At 38.1% G+C, this 21,850-nt stretch overlaps 2 protein-coding genes across 3 annotated transcripts in view; one reads left to right on the forward strand and one right to left on the reverse strand.

The window, feature by feature from the left end:
* CHPT1 (choline phosphotransferase 1) overlaps nucleotides 1–2,168 on the forward strand; it is a 28,731-nt gene extending 26,563 nt beyond the window's left edge. For both annotated transcript variants that reach the window (XM_077828312.1, XM_077828323.1), the window contains exon 9: nucleotides 1,912–2,168. In XM_077828312.1, the coding sequence (XP_077684438.1) occupies nucleotides 1,912–1,956 (45 nt within the window). In that variant the 3' untranslated portion in view covers nucleotides 1,957–2,168. The remainder of the gene's footprint in view (nucleotides 1–1,911) is intronic.
* SYCP3 (synaptonemal complex protein 3) lies at nucleotides 1,700–18,272 on the reverse strand. Its single transcript, XM_077828336.1, has 9 exons — nucleotides 18,154–18,272; nucleotides 14,790–14,942; nucleotides 11,621–11,699; nucleotides 10,368–10,402; nucleotides 8,696–8,813; nucleotides 6,616–6,715; nucleotides 5,622–5,720; nucleotides 2,163–2,267; nucleotides 1,700–1,991 (listed from the first exon to the last, which is right to left on the reverse strand). The coding sequence occupies exons 2-9, from the start codon at nucleotides 14,920–14,922 to the stop codon at nucleotides 1,938–1,940; spliced, it is 723 nt and encodes a 240-aa protein (XP_077684462.1). The 5' UTR covers nucleotides 14,923–14,942; nucleotides 18,154–18,272; the 3' UTR covers nucleotides 1,700–1,937.
* Between the last annotated feature and the right edge of the window lie 3,578 nt (nucleotides 18,273–21,850).

The following is a 21,850-nucleotide window of genomic DNA, read 5'->3' on the forward strand; positions in this document are numbered from 1 at the left end:
GACTGAAAAACATTTGTTTGACTATATCACACCAGAAAAGATCTTACACCATTATCTGATTATATTTAAATGACAACTTAGAGCTAATATAAGTGGAGTTCCATGACTTGGTAGCCACCAAAGATTCACACACTTTAACATGTCTTCCCAACATGTGCTAATTAGCACTGAATGAGTGTTTATCTGCTCTGAGTCCTAATAACTGTTGCGGAAGAGCATAGCTGCATGGTGGTTACTAACGCAACATTTCAATCTCAGAGAAGTAGGCCATCACAAATTCCCCCTCTAGGACACTGTTCCCCTCCTCTATCCCAGTTTTAAACAGGGACTGAAAAACTGCCCTGGCACCATGAACAGCTGGCCCAGACTTCCCTATACAGAAAATAGTGCAACAATAACTCCCTAAAAAATGACACAGGCTCCAGAATTTGGGAAGCAGTCAGAAAATTGGGGGGACCCAATTCCAAAATGTAAATATTAAGTAATGGACAAGTATTTTATACAGAATCTCTACAGTCTGGTTTTGGAACCCTTTGGAAAACTACATTTTAGGGCAATTCTAGAAAAGACTGGGAAAAAAATCTCTCCTCTTCTTATGGGCATTTTACTATACATTCTTTTATAGAATAAAAGCGAAAACTGTCATTACAATTGAGTGTAAGTTCCTCCAAGTTATATTTGTTAGTGATGTCAAGCAGCTAATGACCAAATTTTTTTTTTTTTTTTTGGTATTAAATCCAAATGTTGAAAATAGTTCAGGGCTTTCCTAAGTTGTAAGGAATGAATGTGTATACAGTGGTTTTCTGTAAAACAAATGCATGAAAACTCCAACCTGGCTGTTAAGTAAATCAGAATTCACTGTACTGTGATATACAAAATATAAACAATTTACTTTAAAAACTTAATCTTCACTAAACTGCTAATTCTTTCAAAAAGCAGCAAGAACTACCCTTCTAACTACAGCTCTGGAGATGGGCATCTGCTTTAGTATCTCTTCCAAAATGGTCCACAGGAACTGATAGTATATAGATGTGTAGTGTTATCAATAATCACTGCAGACTGTGTTGTAAATTGTTGTTTAATGTGGCTCATTTAAACCAATTAGGCACGCTATGCTGTAAAGCCAAAATATCTGGTTTAACATGACTAACAAGTCTTGGCAAACATATGTTCTTGTTAGTGCAGTAAAGTACAATGTACAGCTTATAATAAGGCTACTAATGATACTTTAAAAAAACCCTCAACCATTACAGTGCCTAGAACAGAAAAAGAGTAAACAACAAGATGTAGTCTAATAACCTAAAGTACCACAGAAATGTAATTCGTGTGTACCATACTTTTAATTCCTAAACTTTCCAGAATGTTATCCTGCTAAATATGCAAGATGTACACACACAACCTAGGATTATTTTGGTGGTTTCTTTAGTTCACAATTATAAAGTTGCAAAGGTACATTTTTGCATAACAGCATCAAGTTTTTAATGTGTCCTTTTAATCCTGTGATGTTCATTATTGGTGGAATTTTGTGATCCATTTTGCATTACTGCTGCCTATCATACACAGATTCATATTCACCTGTTTCAAGAGGTAAACCTCTATTAACCTCCATACTGCTATAGTCTTGCATTTTATAACACTGCCTTAGAGTTAGAAAAGCAACTCTCACTGCAAAGAGATTAAGGAGGATTCGAGCAGACATTTTAAAGACATATTAATAGTTTCTGAGGAAAGAATCCAGTTTGCAATCTCTTCCATTAAGAACATGAAAAAATATGACTATCAATTTCACTAGTAACATTATTGAAATAATATATGTAACAGTTTGATTAATAGGAACTCTTAAATTGGAATTTTAAAGGAACAGACTTATTTTTCCATGGCTAATGGCTATAATTGTATCATGTTACTTAGGTGCAAGTTGTTTCTTCACTGAGCCATCAGAATAACATGGACTGAAGAGATTTGCGAACAGTTGCCATCTCTTGCTGTTGCTGTTACAAGAAAGGAGATAACACTGAACAAATGCAACATTTAGGAAAAAAATACCACATCAGTCTGATATATTGAAAGAATTAAAAGTGAATGTTAAATGGTTTTTCTACTTAATGTTCTGTCTTTACATTTTTAACTGTTTTTCCCCATAAATCAATGCTAATACTTACAGTGTCCATCATGATTTTCTTTTGCAACATAGCCATTTCTTTGCGAAGTTCATTTTGTGCACCTGCTAGAAGGTTTTCATGATTTTTCTCTAGTTCTTCCATACTCTAAATGATAGAAATTATACTAAAACTGACAAATATTAGCAGTTTTATACTAAGCCCCACCACCACCTAGATTTCCAAACAAATCCTGTTCACAAACCAGAAGTAAACAAAACTCACTGAGCACCATACACCACAGTCACTACAGAGTTCCAAACTGACCCATCAGCCACACACCTCATTTAGAGCCCAAAGTATGCAATCAGGCAGCAGACACACACAAAAAGGCAAATACAGTACCGTACTGTGTTAAATGTAAACTACTAAAAAAATAAAGGGAAAGTTTAAAATATTTTTGACAAGGTAAGGAAACTGCTTCTGTGCTTGTTTCACTTAAATTAAGATGGTTAAAAGCAGTATTTTCTTCTACATAGTAAACTTTCAAAGCTGTATTAAGTCAATGTTCAGTTATAAACTTTTGAAAGAACAGCCATAACGTTTTGTTTTTACGAACATTTCAGAGTTACAATCTCCATTCCTGACGTGTTTGTAACTCTGAGGTTCTACTGTATCGTAATTAGCAAGTTAGAAAAGGGATCTTAATTTCATGTTCCAGAGTTATCCCACAACTGGAAAACATGCAGCAATACTGGAAATACTTTTCCAGTTTACAACAACATACTGAATATTGATTAGACTGCCAACACCATGCAAAGTATCTTACCTGTCTGGTAGTGGGTTACAAGGGTATTGCATAAAGTTGACTTGCTGAGAGTAGAGCATAAAACTGAGTAACAGCTGAAAAGGGTATCTTGTAGCAGTAGTGTTTTAAGAAAACAACTACATGCTGAACACTAAGAATTCTAACAGAAGCCAATGAGAGCTACAGGTGTAAAGTGCCTCTGATAATCAGGCCTGAGATATATTCTTCTTTTCCCCCTCCTGTATTCATAATTTAAATGCCCTGCACTGCACCCCTTTCACATACAATTTGGGACCTGTAATTCTGCAAATGCTTAAGATTGTCCATAACTTTAAATATCACTTGTCCCATCAAGATAAGTGGGGCCACTCAAAAGCATGAAGTTAAGCTTGCGTGTAAATGTGTGCAGGATTTGAGTTTTGATTTTATTTGGAAGTTCAAGCACTAAAGTCATCTTTTATTCCATTCGCTTTGCATCTTAAGTAGTAGCTGTAATTTGTCTTTCTAATTTTAATATTGCTTTTATATGACACATTAACTGAAAGTTTGAAAGTACTAAGATATGGTTAAATAGGCTTTTATTTCAGATGTGTTTGTCTAATATTAAGATGATAGATAACTAGGTTTTAGTTTTGGTTTCTGTTTTAGCAATAGGGTATGAGAGCACCTGTTTTGTTTTCATACTAACTGAGATTTGAAACCTACTCTAAACTAGACTTGGTTGAAACTGACAGAAAAGTTTTCCTGCCAAAAAATGAGGTTTTGTGGGAAAAATGTCATTTAACAAAACAAATTTCCACTTCAGTTTAGTTTTTAAAAAAACATTTCTGGATTTTCCCCTCACTCCCTTTTCTACTCTAACACTTAAGTCAAAGGGGATGGGGGGTGAGAATTCTGGACATCATTCATTTTACTGCACTCAGAGGGGGAAAACATTATGAAATTTGTTTTTCTACAAACAAACAAAAAATGAAACAAACCCCCCACAAAAAAAACACACCTTTCAAATTTAAAAAGTTTAATTAAACTTGGTTTATTTCTTTGAGTAGGTCTACTCCAAATTAAATTTCATTTTTTCTCTCTCTTTTTTGGTAGCTATGTCCAATTTTTTCAGAATGGTTATTAACTTTTACACTAATTTCAAACTAATACATTATATAGTAACTTTTTAACATAACCAGATTCTTCAGGTCCAGCTAACTATGAAACTAACCTATTGCTGACCACAGAAAATGCAAGAACAAAGACTCAAGTACTGCTGAAAACTGTTTTTGTAATTCTGTCTATGGTAGCAGTTAAACTGTTTTCTGTACCAGAGCTCAGGGAAATGTAGAACAGTAGTATCTTGGAAATAGATGGGCCTATTTTGGGGTCTTAAACCAGCTTTGATTAAAAAACCACATACTTGGTTTAAACTAGAGAGATACTATTTATATTATTCATCTCACCTATATTCATGTAGCTTCTGAGATGGGGGAGAAGGTAAAGATACAAAATAGACTCTTCTTCATTCAAAAGTTAGCAGATCTATCTTATTTTAAAATAAGTAGTGACCACTTTACAGTAAGAGTACATCTATAAATTGTATATGAAGGGTTAACAAGTGATGTTTTAATAACTTAGATAAACTATTGTTAAGAGTCCATAATCTATTATACATATTACTTATGTCTGTAATGTATTTAACTTCTGTTAATCATTTATTAACCATTTATGTTAAGGGTATGTTTATAAAATGTGTACCTCACTTTCAATATAATACCAAAATACATAGTGAACCAACAAAACCCCAGAAAGTCAGTTAAACTGAAGTGAATATTAACTGCCCCAGTTGGGCCCACTTTCACAGAAGACCCCTATTTTGGACTGACTTTTGTTGCTGGCATCAGAGTGCATATTCAGTTTTAATATTGGTTTATTAAACGTAATACCTATTGTCCTGTGTTTGGAAAACTCGCCCAATGAAGCATAACTTCTTGTCATAAAAACTATTTAAATTATATTTTAATTTACTTAATATGCGCATTTATCTTTCTACAAATAGCTATTTGTAAAAAGATTACTGACAATGGGTCACTATTCTATGGTAGCCATTCACTTTTAGTGAGACTGCTACATATAACACAAGCATAACAAATGCTAAATTTTGGCTTATGCTTTATTTTCAGATAGTGTGAAATATTTCACTATTGTATTTCAAAGAAGTAGTTTTCATAACATTAATCTAAGGCCTAGTCTTCACACAGACACATTGTGAACTAAAGTTCTGGTTACTCTTAATTTGATTTCAGTCTGATTAGTTTACCCTGGTAAATGTACAAATGCAAGGTAAACAGATATAAACAGTTTTAATCAGATGTGTGTGTGCCCCCACAGGAGTTTGACTGGCTTAATTACGTCACTTTTTAAAACAGATTTTAGTTATGGGAGTACAACTTGGGTGTTTAGACAAGACCTTCATGGAAAATGGAACTGTCCTTGCAGGCTCCAAAATACCACTACACAAACATTCTTGGTTAATTAAACGAACCATGTGTAAGGCTCTCTTACCAGTATCATCCTTAAATGGATTTTAATTCAATAATTATTGTAAAATATAGGGAATTTTAATCCTATTTTAACTGTAAATTTCAATGCAGCCTTACCTATGGAGTCATTAAGAATCCCTCTAACAGAATCATGGTCTAGCTTTAAAAAAGGTATATATACTGAACCTTTAAGAACTGCTCATACAGCTGTTTAATTGTTTTCAGTCTCTGACTCTGAACTATTCTTGCTTGTTGAAAAACCTTCTGTTGCTGGCGAAACATATTCTAAAACACAAAGAAGAATCATGTTAATTGACAAGCAGTAGTTAGACAGGTCGATGCTGTCAAAATTCAAAAGTATAAGTTCCCCCTTCACTGGTAATCCACGTTCTAGAATCTATAACATGGATCTTTGATAGATAGTGGGGATGGCAAGGAAAGGGGAAATGCTGTCCAAATCTATTCTCTAGACCTATGTTGCTGTCAGGGGACAGCACAAGTTGCAAACTGAAGAGGAACACAATTTCTTCCAAGTAATCTAAACTGGTGCAATGTGCTCCCAGAGTAATTGTACCCCTCTGCCATTATATAGCTTCCTTCCCCCATTATTAGGGTGACTGCTCTTGCTCTCTGTTCCCAGCGAACAGGATCATGTGTAAATGCTATAATTCCCCAATGTCATCCTACCATACACAGACTTGGCATCGCTTCTCTACTTCCATCCCAAGTATAATGTCCCAGTCTCTCTTACCCTACCCCACAGTCTCTAGTGATTTGGGTGGAAACTTGCCCATATATAGCAGGACATTTACGATCTGCTCTGATCTTCCATGGGAACCTTGCATCTCTGCAGTAGGTCAGCATATGGCTCCTGCACATGAGGAGCATTTACCTCTATATTGATAAGCCAAGGGAGAGACACTACAACATCAGATATTCTTTATCACCTCTTCAGTTTGCAATACAGCTGATAATTTATAAACATTTTACACTTGGGAAGTCCTAAAAAACGAAAGAAAACTTTTAAGACACTGTCAGTCCCGCACACCACGTTTTGTCTGAAATTCACCTAAAAAGTGTGTTTATGCCTGTGGGAGGTTGGTGTCTAACAAGAATAATTAGCACTTGTGAATGTATTATAAAACAAATGTATCAAACAGTTGCCAGGCTAGAAACAAACCGCTAGTTTTTCTTCCTGTTCCTCTGCTTTCTGCATGTCCATATCCCATTGTTGAAATAAAGTCAAGAACTGCTGGGAATACTCCTGGTTGAGCTTCTGCCTATAAATACATCACAATAACTTCTAGTGTTAACTGATCACTTACGAAAAGTGCTATATATTATCATCCCCATTTTACAGGTGGCAAAACATGTCTCAGTTGGCATGGCCATTATAACTGTAGAGCCACTAATGCCAGAAGAAATACTTTAAAACATTCTGTTTATAAATAATAGTGTTTACATAGGATTAAAAGACGAATTGACCAAATATCAGTTTCTCTGGGTGGAGGGTTTGGAATGGGAAGAGGAAGTTCTATTTTCTTGAAGACCTGGGGCTTGCAGAATTTTTCTACCAATATGTAGGGAATGGCACAAAATAAAGACCTAAGCTACTTTTGCTCATTAAAATGGTGAAATATAACCCTAAAAGGATTCTATGCATCAATTTGAAAAATTGAGAACATAGACATTTGTTTATGGGTAAACTAATGTCATTTAAAATTATATATTGGGCAGAGAGCATTTAATTACAACTACCAGGCCAATATCCAAATCAGAGCAAACACTATCAGAAATATCCAACTTGTTCTGAGTTTTTTAGGGATGTTTATGAAAAAAATTAGGGAGGTTGCTTGGACCAGCGACAAGTACCAGAGGTGCAAAGCCAAATACAGGTAAGGGGGCTGGCGTAGAGCCTTGAATACTTGCCATGCATTTTAGATGCACTTCTGTGCATGTTACAATTACCAAGATCCTTCTGTCTCCCTCCCCGCCCCCACAGAAACTGGGATCTCTCTCTCTCTCTCCATCTCCCCACAAAAGCCAGGACCTCTCCTTTCCGTCCTGTCTATTGTTAAGGGGGTAGGAGTATTGGGTCCGCAGGAACCACCCCCACACATGGAGAAGGGGAGGATGGGCACTAGGAAAGCTGCCCTGCTATTCCACATAGGGTCTTAATTACATTGGCCACTCCCACAGTGGAATCTTTGGCATAAAAACAAGAAGGTAGGTTTATACTGATTCACAGGAATTTAAATAAATTAGAAATTAATACATTGTGTGCGCATGTAAAATATTTGATCAATGCAGGTTTAAAATGCTTACATTACTCAGGGATGATAAACCAGGGCCAAGTCTACACTACCACATTACTTCGGCGCAACTGCATCGATGCAGCTGTACCTCTGTGGCACGTCTGGTGAAGATGCGCTATGCTGACAGGAGAGTGCTTTCCTATCGGCATAATTTCTCCACTTCAAAAAGAGGTGGAAGCTATGTCAGGGGGGGAGAGTGTCTCCTGCCAACATCGCGCACGGTGTGTACAGCACTTAAGTCGATGTAACTTACATCTTTTTCACACCCCTGAGCGACATAAGTTACATTGACTTAAATAGTAGTGTAGACCAGTCCCAGGAGTGAGTTATACTAGTCCTTCCAAATGAGTACCAATAAAACCTTCGTATCATATTGTTAAATATTTTGAATATGGTACATATTTTATAGGTGTCTGAATTTTAAATATTTTACTAGTACCGTTTTTCACCTCCCTTTGCCTTTAATGCCTGTCTCTGTGAGTAATTAAACATGCCTCAGAGAGAAAGAAAAATAATGAATTAATAGTTTAAAAAATCCAAAAGTTACCTAAGATTAGTTTTCAGTACATAATAAAACTTATGAGTAATACTTTTTAGTTTTTAAAAAGCATTTGACTTTTTTATAAACCAAACCATAAAATCTTACTGAAAACTTCTACTGAAAATTTTTCAGTTTTAAAGTGGAACAACATTTTGACCAAAAATAAAAATTTTGTGTTTGCTCAGAAACTTTCATGTCAAATTTCTCTTTCATAAAATGAATGAGATGTGTTACTCTATTACGCTTATTTAAACAAAGCAGATGCACATAACCAGATGTTTGGGCAGAATGTCCCTTGTTGCCTGAGTAGATATGACACAATTCCTGATGCTATGACAACAGATTCTGTCATCCAGAAAAACAAATTTGAACACATTTTTTCCAGCAATAACTGTAACTCTTACCTCTGTTCTTGCTGTGTTTTCCAAACATGTTCAATTTTCTGGTTACTGGTTTTAAGAGAAGCCTTAGTATACATTTCTAATCTTTTCCTCTTAGCCAAGAGAGCCTTGTTAATGTCAGCTGTATTTAGACAAATAATAATCAGGAATTGTATTATGTATTACAACAGACCTACTATGCATTTTATTCGGAATTTCAAAATATTTTACTATTACCATTTTTATATAACTTGTGCGTTAGTGAAGCACACACAAAGTTTTATCATTGAAAAATTACTCATATGACTTGGGCTGCTGATACTTAAAATGTTATTTATTCAAAAAGCACTGACTAAAATTGTTTTGGAAAAATATTTATTAAAGTTACTTGGATTTAAGTAGCAAAATTGTGGGCCTACCAATGCTGTCAAAATCTTTTAAATGAATATAAGTGGTAAATAATTTCTCATTCTTCAAGCACATTAAGTAGCTCTAAAAAAGGATGGTTTGAGTAAACATCGCTGTTTTATTATTACATATATAAATTTGTTTGGAAGGGTATTAAGCAAATTACAGGTATACCCAATTTCATGCCTGTAACAACCACTTTGATCCTTCTGTTATATATTACTTCAAGACTATATCAACTGATCTCTTATTGTCCCTCTATTTTGTCTCAGCTGATGTCTCATTGCTAGCTCCATTCTTAACTATTATTTCTGTGCAGATGGCATTATCTCTTTCTCTCAACACATTTTCTGATTACTCCATATCTCATCCTTTTACCTATCTTTGGCCTACATTAGGCTGCATTAACTTCCTATTATTTAATTATTCAAAAACTGAAGTAATCTTCCTGTCAGATTGCTCTGACTAGCAGAACATTCTTATATTTACCTCCAAAGCAAGAAATCTTTGGCATTTTTAAATTGTTAATTAATGCACAAGGGAGGTCCATAAGATCCACTCCTACTTTGAGGCCCACATACAAAATATATTTATTCTGTAAGACATCTGTTTATATATGAGATAAAAATAAAATTATTACTCAACCAACTGTTGAGTAGATGAGTCATCTTATTTTCATGACCTGTCTTTCCTGTCCTCTTCCTTCCCACTTCTTTTTGCCCCTTTGTTACATAATATGTTAATTTATAGAATACATTTATGTCCCTGTTTTCTCACACCCCTCCTACATTCCTGATCTTCAGTTTGCTCCTTCACAGTGACAAAAAGGGGAAGGTGAGAGGGATAGCTTTTTTCACTAATACTGCCCTGCCACTCTGGAAGACTCTAACCCAAATAACTACATAAGTTCTTGTCATACTTCATCTTTAAAATTTTCCTTTCTGCTTTAGACTGTGATTGGTATTAAATTCTACTCATGTATCCTTCCATTCTCTCTTATTTGATAATTAGCCTATAAGAATACTTGCATCTTCACTATGTTTGCATTTTAGCACTTATCTTATATTGTTCCATTTATGCATGTCTATTGACACTTTCTGCTGGAAAATGGCTGTATCCAATGCTATAAAGAGTGATCATTTTACTCTGCGTCTCACATTACCTTTGATACTTTAATTAAAGTTGTTATTATAAAAAAGAGTTAGACTATATACTTCCAGTGTTGTTACTTAAACATTAATATTTCTTAATTCAATACTATATGAATAATATCTTAAAATATACGTACCTCCAAATCGTTCCAACATAGTCTGTACTTCACCCCTACAAAATATTGTGTTTCAAAAACTTGATATGACTATTTTTGTATAAATGACAATAGAATTAGAACCATTGTATATACCTCAAAGTTTAACTGCCTAGTTTTAACATCTATCTATTGTATTATTATTTGTAACTGCTGATAAAATTGTCACTGTTATACAAGACAGAAAATGACAGCAGTACATGTCCTGAGGAATTTACAAGCTAAGAGAAATATGCGCACATGATAGGATGCAGCAGGAAGTCCAGAGAGAGACTTGCATGATTTTTCAGTTATAGTTTTCTATTAACTAACTTCTTGGGGACAACAAGGGAGAATTCAGTCTGTAAGGGGAATCTGTTTGAGGAAAAGAGAGTGAACTGGTAAACCAAAATTGGGAGGAGAATTCTATATATAAGGATGATGAGGGACATGGGAAGAGATAAATGTGCCATCATGGTTGGCATCACTGGAAGAGCAGAGGATGATGATACAAGACAAGGTGCAAGATGTAGACTAGGATGGATTTGCACAGCACTTTTAAGGAAAAACCAAGAAGATTAACCGGATATGTGTGGCAGTGGGGAAATTGCAGAGAGATTAAATAAGGGCAAGACATTCTGGGCAACAGGAAAGGAAGATCTCTCGTTTACATGCATTTTTTTGTAGGGTACAATTTTCTTTGTACCATATAAGAACTGGTCTCTATCTCAATCACCCCAGTCTTCACAGACTGGAATCTACTATCACTAACACTTATTCCAACTCTGTATATTTTCAAACATAAGCCTCAAAAAGCTGACTTTACTTATAAAAATAATTGGATCTTTTCAGGTAATAATGGACACATTTAATTTTTGAAGCATTACTGTCATTCTCAAGAAAAGTAAGAATTGGGGAAGAGGTTCAGCAAAATAATAAAACTGTCTAGGGTGGAACTCAAACTACCTTTGGGAGAAAGCAAGAATTTTGAGAAGCCAGAAAACAAATATTAATAATTTTTTTAGCTGATAGTTACAGCTATTCAAAAGTTGGCATTGCTATATAAAACATATAAGTTTTCCCTTTTTTAAACATAACTGTAGTCTACTTTACTAATATATTACTAATAGATTTTACTGTCTTTAAAAAAATCTGACTAGAATCTACTAGGAGAAAAATAGGCATATTAAATTTCAGTAATTAATACCTATGTGGAAATTTTTTCTTAATAAAAATAAGTTTTTTAAGCAAATTACCCCACATCTTCTTCAACTACAGCATGAGGAGTCACTGAAGGTCTTTTTTTTCCATGTTTATCAATTACTGGAGTGTCACCTTTATATATTAAAAACAACAAAAACAGACACCACTTACAAAATATTTTGCTGAAAATTATTTTATTTAAAGGGATAATTACTTACGCATAATCCTACTTTCTTACAAGATCTCATCATATAGGATTTCCAGTCTTGGGTCTTAGCTCTCTAACATGAAACAAGTTGGAACTCCTCTAGCTCTTAGAACTTTGGCTATCTTATGCACTGGAATCTTGGACACAAATCCTTCCCCAGTGTTGAACTGGCACTGCTTTAGCTCCCCCATAACCTCCTCAGTCAGTTCCTGAATGCTCAGGCAACAATGGCTCACAAACCTGAACATTTTCCAAAACTCATGACAATCATCTCAAAAATGGAAATAATCTAAACCTTAAAAATAACAAATCACCTTAAATTGGAAACCTAAATTTGGAGGGGAAAAGAGGTGAGTGAATGGTAATACTTAAACTATCAAATTTCACAGTAACTATCCCTTCTTTAAAAAGATTCCAAACACACAGGATTTCCACTACTGGATAGCAAGAAACCTGAGGGCTATCTCACACTGGAACCAGAAATATATATTGCCAAAAATGTATTTATGAATGTTTTCACATTTCTTAAAAAACAACATGAGCCAAAGTCCAAAGCGTCACTACACATTCCAAAAAACAACAAACTCTAGGGAGTGGGAGAGCTTGAGCATCCCTCTCAGAAATATTGTTAACATAGACTCACAAAACACAAAAAGGAGACTCTTCTCTTGATGCCAAAACCAAGCACTAGCTGCAGCACCTCAAGTACATATATGCAGAAGAACTCTGATTGTTTGAGAAGTGTAACAACAAAGCGTCACTTCTTTAAAAGCATGATCTGTGCTGTATTCAAAATAAACCAGATGTGATCATGCCTTCTTTAGGTTTAGTCCACCATGGAGTGATGTGAGAAAGTCTTCCGAGTTATCAGCCAAACAAAGCCTTCATAGACAACCCAACATCCTGAGTATGAGACAGCAGCCTTAGATTTTACTATCTCAGGCAAATACTTTAAAAGATTTAATTGACACAATGGAAGAGGGAAAAACCAATAAAGGACAGAATGTGCCTGTCGAAAGACTGCATCCAAAATAGGTGACAAAATCAGCTTAGAGTTCCTGGAGAGAAAATCTTTGTTGACCGTATTCAGAAAGTAACTGAATGATACTGGAGGGAACTGAGGCATGGTGAGGGAATGAAACATTGGGGAGGGACTCATGCCTAAGTGCCAGTGACGCTCAGGGCAAAAAAAATAAAAATAAAATAAAAAAATCTTGGGCAATGGTTTTCAACCTGTGGTTCACAGATTCCTTGGGGGACCCTATACTATGTCTAAGGGGTCCACGAAAGGTGATTACGAAAATTAAGTTTCTGATCCCAGAAAAGGCATTCTGTTTTTCTGATAAATCAAAAGTATGTGAATACCCCCACCTCAGGTGAAAATCTGGAAGCACTGTCATTACCATAGAAGCCCACTGTTTAGCACCCTTCCTCCTACTGTGTCAAATGCTATGCCAAGCACGCACAACATTTACAGTTGAATTCTTTAAGTCAGCTGTCAGTCTAAGACTTCTATGATAGGGGTCCGTGGACCGCAGGTTGAATTTCCAAAGGGGTCCACAGCTCCATTCCAAATATTTTACGGGTTTGCAAATTAAAAAAGGTTGAAAATCACTGAACGATGGAGCTTCAAGCTCTCCCACAGTAGGAACCTGAGAGCAAAGTATGGGAATCCTGGTGTGATACCTTTAAAGATTACTCTGCTGTTAGCTCTTTTGGACATCAACTAACCTGCTCACAAAACTAGCTGAACGAGAGTAAGTACTTCTTACAATATAGTTATCGTCAATTCATTTTCTGACATGACATTACACAGAAGTAGAACCACAACTGTGTAAGAGGAGCATTTCCAGTATCTGTACAAAACTTCTCTTTTGAAATCAGTTTTGTTGGCATCTGATGAAAATTCTGTAAAAATATATTTACACAAAATAATTGTTTTGATATATAAATGTGCGAGGGACCATAGCTAAATGGTAATTATGCATATAAACCATGAGACGATTGCAGCATTTGTGGCATGCCACCCAGTGACTAGAGAACTACATCATCTGCTGTTTGTGCAAATTAATTCTGTGCAAAAGCCTTTCATTTCACTCTGAAGGGCTGCCATCATTTGGTTCATCAATTCTAAATTAAGTCCCACCACTGTATTTTTCTAACAAAGTATGTCCCTCATGACAAACTACACTTTCCCAAGACAGAAGCAAGAACTCCTTTACTGGCTGGCTGATCTCTCCTTCCTTCTCTTTCCCCTTTCCTCCCTTGTTACCTATCTTCTCTTCAGGCTCCCCTCTTGCCCTCTCACCCTTCTTCCTCAAGACTTCTGCCCATTTTTCTTACTGTTTTTCACTCTCTGCCCCTCCCTTCTTCCCACTGCCAGCACCACAATCCAAATCCCACCCTTTGACATCAGAACACTTTCCTTGCACAGCTAGGTACATCAATCAGCACCTGGTAAACAGGTAGCTGATCTGTGCATCATTCCTTACACCTCTTTGTCCATGTGGCTCAGACAGAGCAGATGGAGAACAATGTCATGCTTAACCAGAGGACAAGAGCATGCTGCTCTTGCCTGAGCAGTGCTTCCATGTCATCAATGGCCTATTGTGAACCACAAAACAAGAGCACCATCTTGGAGACTGAAGGACAAGAGAGAGTTTAAAAAAATCTTACTCTATTACAGGCACCAATAAACCTCAGACATATAATTGCATACTACATGGAGTTGTTCCATTGTTTTAAAAAGTTCTCTCCAGGTGATGGTCAGTCAATCTTTAACTCAGAAGTCAAGCTATCAGTAGCAAAATTATGAAACCTTATTAAATAGGTAATCACTCTGACATAGAAACTACCTTGTTTTTATTCACCATCATAAATGTCAACAAGAAACAGCATTATACTGTATCACTAACCTTTCAGTAATTTTAAATATATATCTCAATATATCTATAGATATACATGCACACACTTCATAAAACTTGATGAAAATGATTTCAGGGAACATACTGCACCTTCCCTAATATCTTCCTCTGATCCACTCAAGTTTTTCTTTTCCTCTTCCTGAAAGTCATAGGCACATAAGGCTTGATCTTCCTGTATTGGTTTACCAGCTTTCCCTGCATGCTTTCTTCCAGATGGTGCCATAATCAGAGGCTTTCTCTCTACTGTAACAAATATACTATATTTGTTAACCACCTCTTCCCATGATTTTTTTAAAGAGTAAAATTCCAGTGATTCCTACTGGAAATATGAAACAAACAAAACAAAACAAAAACCTCTCAAGCCCATACATATTCATTTTCTGAATTACTTTAATTTTTAGCTACACTTTGTAGACTTGGTTTATAGTGTAGTTTGCATAAAGTAATACAATTATATATTTAAAATATTGACAGTGCCCCTGTAAATATATGACATGCATTTAGTTACTCAAAGCATTAGAGTTCTTATGTGCGCCTTTGTACAATAGTTAAAATGAATGTTTAAAATTACTTATTTTGAAGAAAAGTTATTAAATATCGTTAAAAGTATGTGTATGCTAAAATGACACTAAAAATCTTTCTTAATGCTTTCTGTTCAAGAAAATAACATACACATATAGTAAAATGTGTTAGAGTGCATGGCTGTACTAAATTACATGAGCAGCATCTGGCTGTGGAGGTATTTTAGCCCACAAGAAATTATTTTCAAGCCACCATTTGGGGTTCTTCTATGCATAAATGTGCTACGGTGATCTATACTTTTAAAAATTCCTTCAAAAAAAAAAATCAAGCTGACTTCAAACGCCCACTGACTTCAAAAGAGGTTTGTTTGAGCTTCAAGTGCATATCCCATAAGATCAACACTTACAGGTTCTGCAAGAAACAGAAGTGTAATACTAATAAAATGCATATATTAAATCCCTTGAAAATTACCTTTTTTAAATAAAGGGAAATTAAATTCAAAAACATATGTTCATGCACATTAAGGTTGAGGATTCAAAAGTTAAGGTTGCCACAGCAATATCTCACACATGTAGAACTTCCTACTTCTGTTTTGGCTGTTAATTTTATATCTTCTGTTATACTTCCTGTTGAAAATATGTTTTACAATAAAACAAATAGACACTATGTGCAACATGGCCAAATTATACTGCTATAGGAATCTTAAAAGTTTGAAGATCAAACTTTCTGTGCTATGACTCAATTTCTATATTGTAAAATGTTTTATGGGTTTTTTTAAAAAGTATATTGTGTATGAATTTTTTTTTAAAACTTCCCATGATAGGGTTGCCAGTTTTGGTTGAATGTGACATAATCTTTAATGCCTGGAGACTCCAGGACAATCCTGGTGGGTTGGCAGCCCTATCCCATGATAAGAGACCCCAAGAAATCATCTTAAAACATGAGAGAAAACTTTGGGACAAATCTGAAATTCTCAACTTGTCTTTTGGCTTTCAGGTGCCCAAGTTGACACGGGTAAGAAAAATCAGACAGATCAAGTAATGAGGCTTCTCGATGTGTGGGTCTGGTGCCAAAAACCTGGTCAGCTCATAGACTGCAACTGTGGATGTTGTGGGGGTTCCTAAATCAGGATTTATATTTACTAGGGCTGTCGATTAATTGCAGTTAACTCATGCAATTAATTCAAAAAAATTAACTGCGATTAAAAAAATTAATCTTAATTACACTGTTAAATGATAGAATACCAATTGAAATTTATTAAATATTTTGGATGTTTTTCTACATTTTCAAATATATTGATTTCTATTACAACACAGAATACTAAGTGTACAGTGCTCACTTTACATTATTATTTTTATTACAAATATTTGCACTGTAAAAATGATAGATAAATAGTATTTTTCAATTCACCTCATACAAGTACTGTAGTGCAATCTCTTGTGAAAGTGTAACTCACAAATGCAGATTTTTGTTTTGTTACATAACTGCACTCAAAAACAAAACAATGTAAAACTTTAGAGTCTACAAGTCCACTCAGTCTACTTCTTGTTCAGCCAATTGCTAAGACAAACAAGTTTGGTTACATTTACAGGAGATACTGCTGACTACTTCTTATTTACAAAGTTACCTGTAAGTGAGATCAGGCATTCGTGTGGCACTTTTGTAGCCGGCTGTCAAGATTCCTTCCCCACTCTGAACTCTAGGGTACAGATGTGGGGACCTGCATGAAAACCTCCTAAGCTTACTTTTATCAGCTTAGGTTTAAACTTCCCCAAGGTACAAACTATTTTACCTTTTGCCCTTGGACTTTATTGCTACCACTACTAAATGTCTAACAGGTACATAATTGGGAAAGAGCCCGTTTGGAAACGTCTTTCCCCCCAAAATCCTCCCAAACCTTACACCCCCTTTCCTGGGGAAGGTTTGATAAAAATCCTCACCAATTTGCATAGGTGAACATGGACCCAAACCCTTGGAGCTTAAGAACAATGAAAAAGCATTCAGATTCTTAAAAGAAGAATTTTAATAGAAGAAAAAGTAAAAACAATCACCTCTGTAAAATCAGGATGGTAAATACCTTACAGGGTAATCAGATTCACAACATAGAGAATCCCTCTAGGCAAAACCTTAAGTTACAAAAAGACACAAAAACAGGAATCTACATCCCATTCAGCACAGCTTATTTTCTCAGCCATTTAAAGGAATCATAATCTAACGCATATCTAGCTAGATTACTTACTATGTTCTAAGACTCCATTCCTGTTCTGTCCCCAACAAAAGCATCTCACAGAGAGAGCCTTTGTTTTCCCCCCCTCCAGCTTTTGAAAGTATCTTGTCTCCTCATTGGTCCTTTTGGTCAGGTGCCAGCGAGGTTATCCTAGCTTCTTAACCTTTTACAGTTGAAAGGGTTTTTCCTCTGGCCAGGAGAGATTTTAAAGGTGTTTACCCTTCTCTTTATATTTATGATACCGGCATTGCAAGGTATTTAGGTGCCAAATATGCTAAACATTCATACGTCCCTTCATGCATCGGCCACCATTCCAGAGGACATGCTTCCATGCTGATGACATTCATTAAAAAAAATAATGCATTAATTAAATTTATGACTGAACTCCTTGGGGGAGAACTGTCTGTCTCCTGTTCTGTTTTATCCACATTCTGCTATATATTTCATGTTATAGCAGTCTCAGATGATGACCCAGCACATGTTCGTTTTAAGAACACTTTCACAGCAGATTTGACAAAACACAAAAAAGGTACTAATGTGAGATTTCTAAGGATAGATACAGCACTTGACCCAAGGTTTAAAAATCTGAAGTGCCCTCCAAAATCTGAGAGGGACAAGGTGTGAAGAATACTTTCAAGTGTCTTAAAAGATCAACACTCCGATGCGGAAACTACAGAACCCAAATCACCAAAAAAGAAAATCAACCTTCTGCTGGTGGAACCGGCTCAGATGATGAAAATGAACATGCGTCAGTCCACTCTGCTTTGGACTGTTATCAAGCAGAACCCGTCATCAGCATGGACGCATGTCCTCTGGAATGGTAGTTGAAGCATGAAGGGACATATGAATCTTTAGCACATCTGGTACAAATATCTTGCAACGCTGGCCACAACAGTACCCTGCGAATGCCTGTTCTCACTTTCAGTTGACACTGTAAACAAGAAGCGGGCAACATTATCTCCTGCAAATTGTAACCAAACTTGTTTGTCTGAGTGATTGGCTGAAGTAGGACTGACTGGACTTGTAGGTTCTAAAGTTTTACATGGTTTTATTTTTGAATGCAGTTACATTTTGTACATAATTCTACATTTGTATGTTCAACTGTCATTATAAATGGATTGCACTACAGTACTTTCTATAAGTGAATTGAAATATACTGTTTCTTTTGTTTTTTACAGTGCAAATATTTTGTATTCAAAAATAAATATAAAGTGAGCACTGTACACTTTGTATTCCGTGTTGTATTTGAAACTAATATATTTGAAAATGTAGCAAACATCCAAAATATTTAATTAAATGGTATTCTATTATTGTTTAACAGTGTGATTAATTCTTTTAACCATGCCATTAATCACCATACATTTTTTTAACTGCTTCATACCCCTGATATGTAATGCTTTGTGCTCAAGGCCCCTCTGTAGGGCAGGAACGTCTCACTCCCTCCAGCTAAAGCAGTGGTAGTTCACAGCCAGACAGCAGGCCTAATACACACCACCATATGCTTTTGAACAGACCTCAAAATCTTTTTGTCTACTTATTATCATTATTTTATTTTCTCAGGCGTGCAGATCTTGACTTTGCCTTGATGAGAAGTCTGGACCTTGACAAAAAATAATCGACTATCCCTGAGCTAAAGCGACCCCGCTCCCCTTATACAGCCCTCCCGCCTCCCCTGTCACACAGTCACTGATCCAGGCACCTCAGTCTCGCGTTCCCCCCAAAAGGTGTGTGTGTGGGGGGGAAAGTTGGGTCTTTATTTCTTGCGAATATTTCTCTCCCCGCCCAGATCAGACTTGCAAGCCCGCGTGTGAGATCCCCGCCCCCCGAGGGAGTCGCCCACTTCCACCTCAGCGCCGCACCCAGCGCCTGGCGGGGCCCCGCCCGCAGCAGCCCCAGCCAGGGGCGGTCGGCGGGTGGGGGAGGCGGCTCCTGAGGGGCAAAGGAGGAAGCCGGAAGAAAGAAATGGTTCCGGTGGGGGCATCTGCTCCTCGCCAGCCCGCTCAGCGGCTTCGCCCGGGGGGTCTCCGCCTCGGAGACCGCGTCTCCCCGGTGCCCCTCACCGCACGGACCCAAAGCAGCCGCCGCCGTCGCCTCCCGTCCCAACGCGCCCGGGCTGCACAGAGCCAGCCCGAGGCCCCGCGCGGCTGCGCCCGAGCGAGCCCCGCCCCCCGCCGGCGCCAGGGGGAGGAGCCCCTGCGAGAAAAGCCCCCCGCCAGAGCCCGTCACAGCCCAGCCTCTCCACCCACATCCACCCTGCTCCTCCCACAGCCCAGCCTCTCCACACACCCCCCCCACATCCACCCTGTTCAACCCCCCGATTCCTCCACCCACATCCACCCCGATGCCATCACAGCCCAGTCTCATCCATCTGCCCCACGCTCAGATCCCCCACAGCCCAGCCTCTCCACCCTCCCTCCACATCCACCCTGATCCACTCAGAGCCGAGCCTGTCCATCCCCCATGATCCCCACAGCCCAGTCTCTCCATCGCCCCCACATCCACCTTAAGCCCCTCAGAGCCCAACCTCTCCATCCCCATCCACCGACCCCTTCAGAGCCCAGCCTGTCCATCCCCCCACATCCACCCTGATCCCCCACAGTCCAGTTTCTCAATCCCCACCACACACCCAGGTCCCCTCAAAACCCAGCTTCTCCTCTCCCCCCACCACCACCCAGATAAGCAGTACTGAACCCCTCCCTCTTTTACCACACATCTCTACAGTCCTCAGCTCTAAACCAATTGGAGCAGGACAAAAACAACAGTAAGTGCCTTCCCTGCCCTAGCACAGAAACCTGGTCTCCCTTAGCCCCCACTGGGCCACACTCACTTTAGTGCTTAGGGGAACTTTCACAATATAGTTTTGTCTCCCGTAGCCAATCACTCCTCCCTCTTCCCCCAAAAGGCAAATCCTGGTGCTTCTCCCCCCACCTGTGCCCTGTGTGCTCCAGCACATTGACTCACTCAAAGAACCTGGGTAAAGGGACTGAATAGCCCCCAAATCCTGTCTGATTCATGTACACCAGCTCCTGGTCAATACGTGTGTCTCCCCAGGGGTATCTACATCCACCCACCCCAACACCACAGACCCTTTCACTCACCACAAGCTCTCATCTCCAGGCACCTATTCATCCACTTCTCCTCTCATACATATTCACCCACCCTCTCATGTATCCACATACATTTCACACACGGGGACCAAACCCACTTTCATTATCCTCCATGGCATGTTTCTGCTTTCTGTGTTCAACAAAGTTCTGACCAATACTTGCCTTCTGCCACTGCTGTACATTGTGCTGGGCAATGGATGTTTGCCACCATCAATCTAAGAGGTGCCTGAATTTCAGAAGTGGTAAATATGTAAACGGTAAATGTAAATTAATAGAAAAGATAGACTCCTTTCCTTGAAGGTCTAGAAAAGACACACCAAGCAAATACAGAACAAGACGATACACTAGTAGACACTAATCAACATCCAGAAATGTTTTATTGTACAATGCAACCATGCATAATTGATTTTGTAATAGCTTGAATTAGAAATGAATAAAAATAAGTATGTGATGTAAGTAGTTGAAGATCAACCAAGTGCAAAAATGGGATTTTAGTTATTCAGACAACTGAGAAGTTGGAAATCACAGTAAAAATAACGAAGGATGATGTAATTTTTACAAAGGGAACTGTCAAAAACAGACATTTGTGGAGGACGCTGCATGGCACAAGTTTCTCTAAGTCCAAAAACGCTGCTCACATTTTTTTCTTTTACAGATGCATATTCTTTGGAAGATTAAGACCTTGTCTACACTGGGAGTTATTTTGGAATAGCTACTGCAGAGTATTCTGTGCAATAGCTATGCCCATCAAGTTCACAGTGTATAAAATCCTGAAGATTCAGTCCTTTCAGCAGTCCATGCATTCTTCAAGACAGGTTCACATCCTCTAACACGCTCTGCAATTTACTAAATCGGGTGGCCAACCTGTGGCTCCAAAACCACATGCGGCTCCTTGTATAGGCACCAACTCCAGGGCTAGAGCTACAAGCACCAACTTTCCAATGTGCTGGGGGGTGCTCACTGCTCAACCCCTGGCTCTGCCACAGGCCCTGCCCCCACTCCACCCCTTCCCACCCCCTCCCCTGAGCCTGCCATGCCCTCACCCCCTCACCCCAGCCTCCTGCATGCCACAAAACAGCTGATCAGGAGGTGTGGGGAGGCGCTGATCAGGGGGCCTGCCGGTGGGCAGGAGGCACTGGGAGCTGGGGGCGGGGGGATGATGGGAGGCTGCTGACGTATTACTGTGGCTCTCTGGCAATGTACATTGGTAAATTCTGGCTCCTTCTCCGGCTCAGGTTGGCCACCCCCTGTACTAAATAATAAGAATTTTCCTGGTTCCAGTGTCACTCTTTTTA

This window comes from Eretmochelys imbricata, chromosome 1 (genome assembly GCF_965152235.1).
Source record: "Eretmochelys imbricata isolate rEreImb1 chromosome 1, rEreImb1.hap1, whole genome shotgun sequence".
NCBI classification, from domain to species: domain Eukaryota; kingdom Metazoa; phylum Chordata; order Testudines; family Cheloniidae; genus Eretmochelys; species Eretmochelys imbricata.

Coding starts and splice junctions, on each gene's coding strand:
- SYCP3 (XM_077828336.1), bottom strand. CDS start 14,922: ATGGCACCATCTGGAAGAAAGCATGCAGGGAAAGCTGGTAAACCAATA. Junction 11,700..14,789: donor AGAGGAAGATATTAGGGAAG/GTGCAGTATGTT, acceptor TAATATATAAAG/GTGACACTCCAGTAATTGAT. Junction 6,716..8,695: donor AAAACACAGCAAGAACAGAG/GTAAGAGTTACA, acceptor ATGTATTTATAG/GCAGAAGCTCAACCAGGAGT.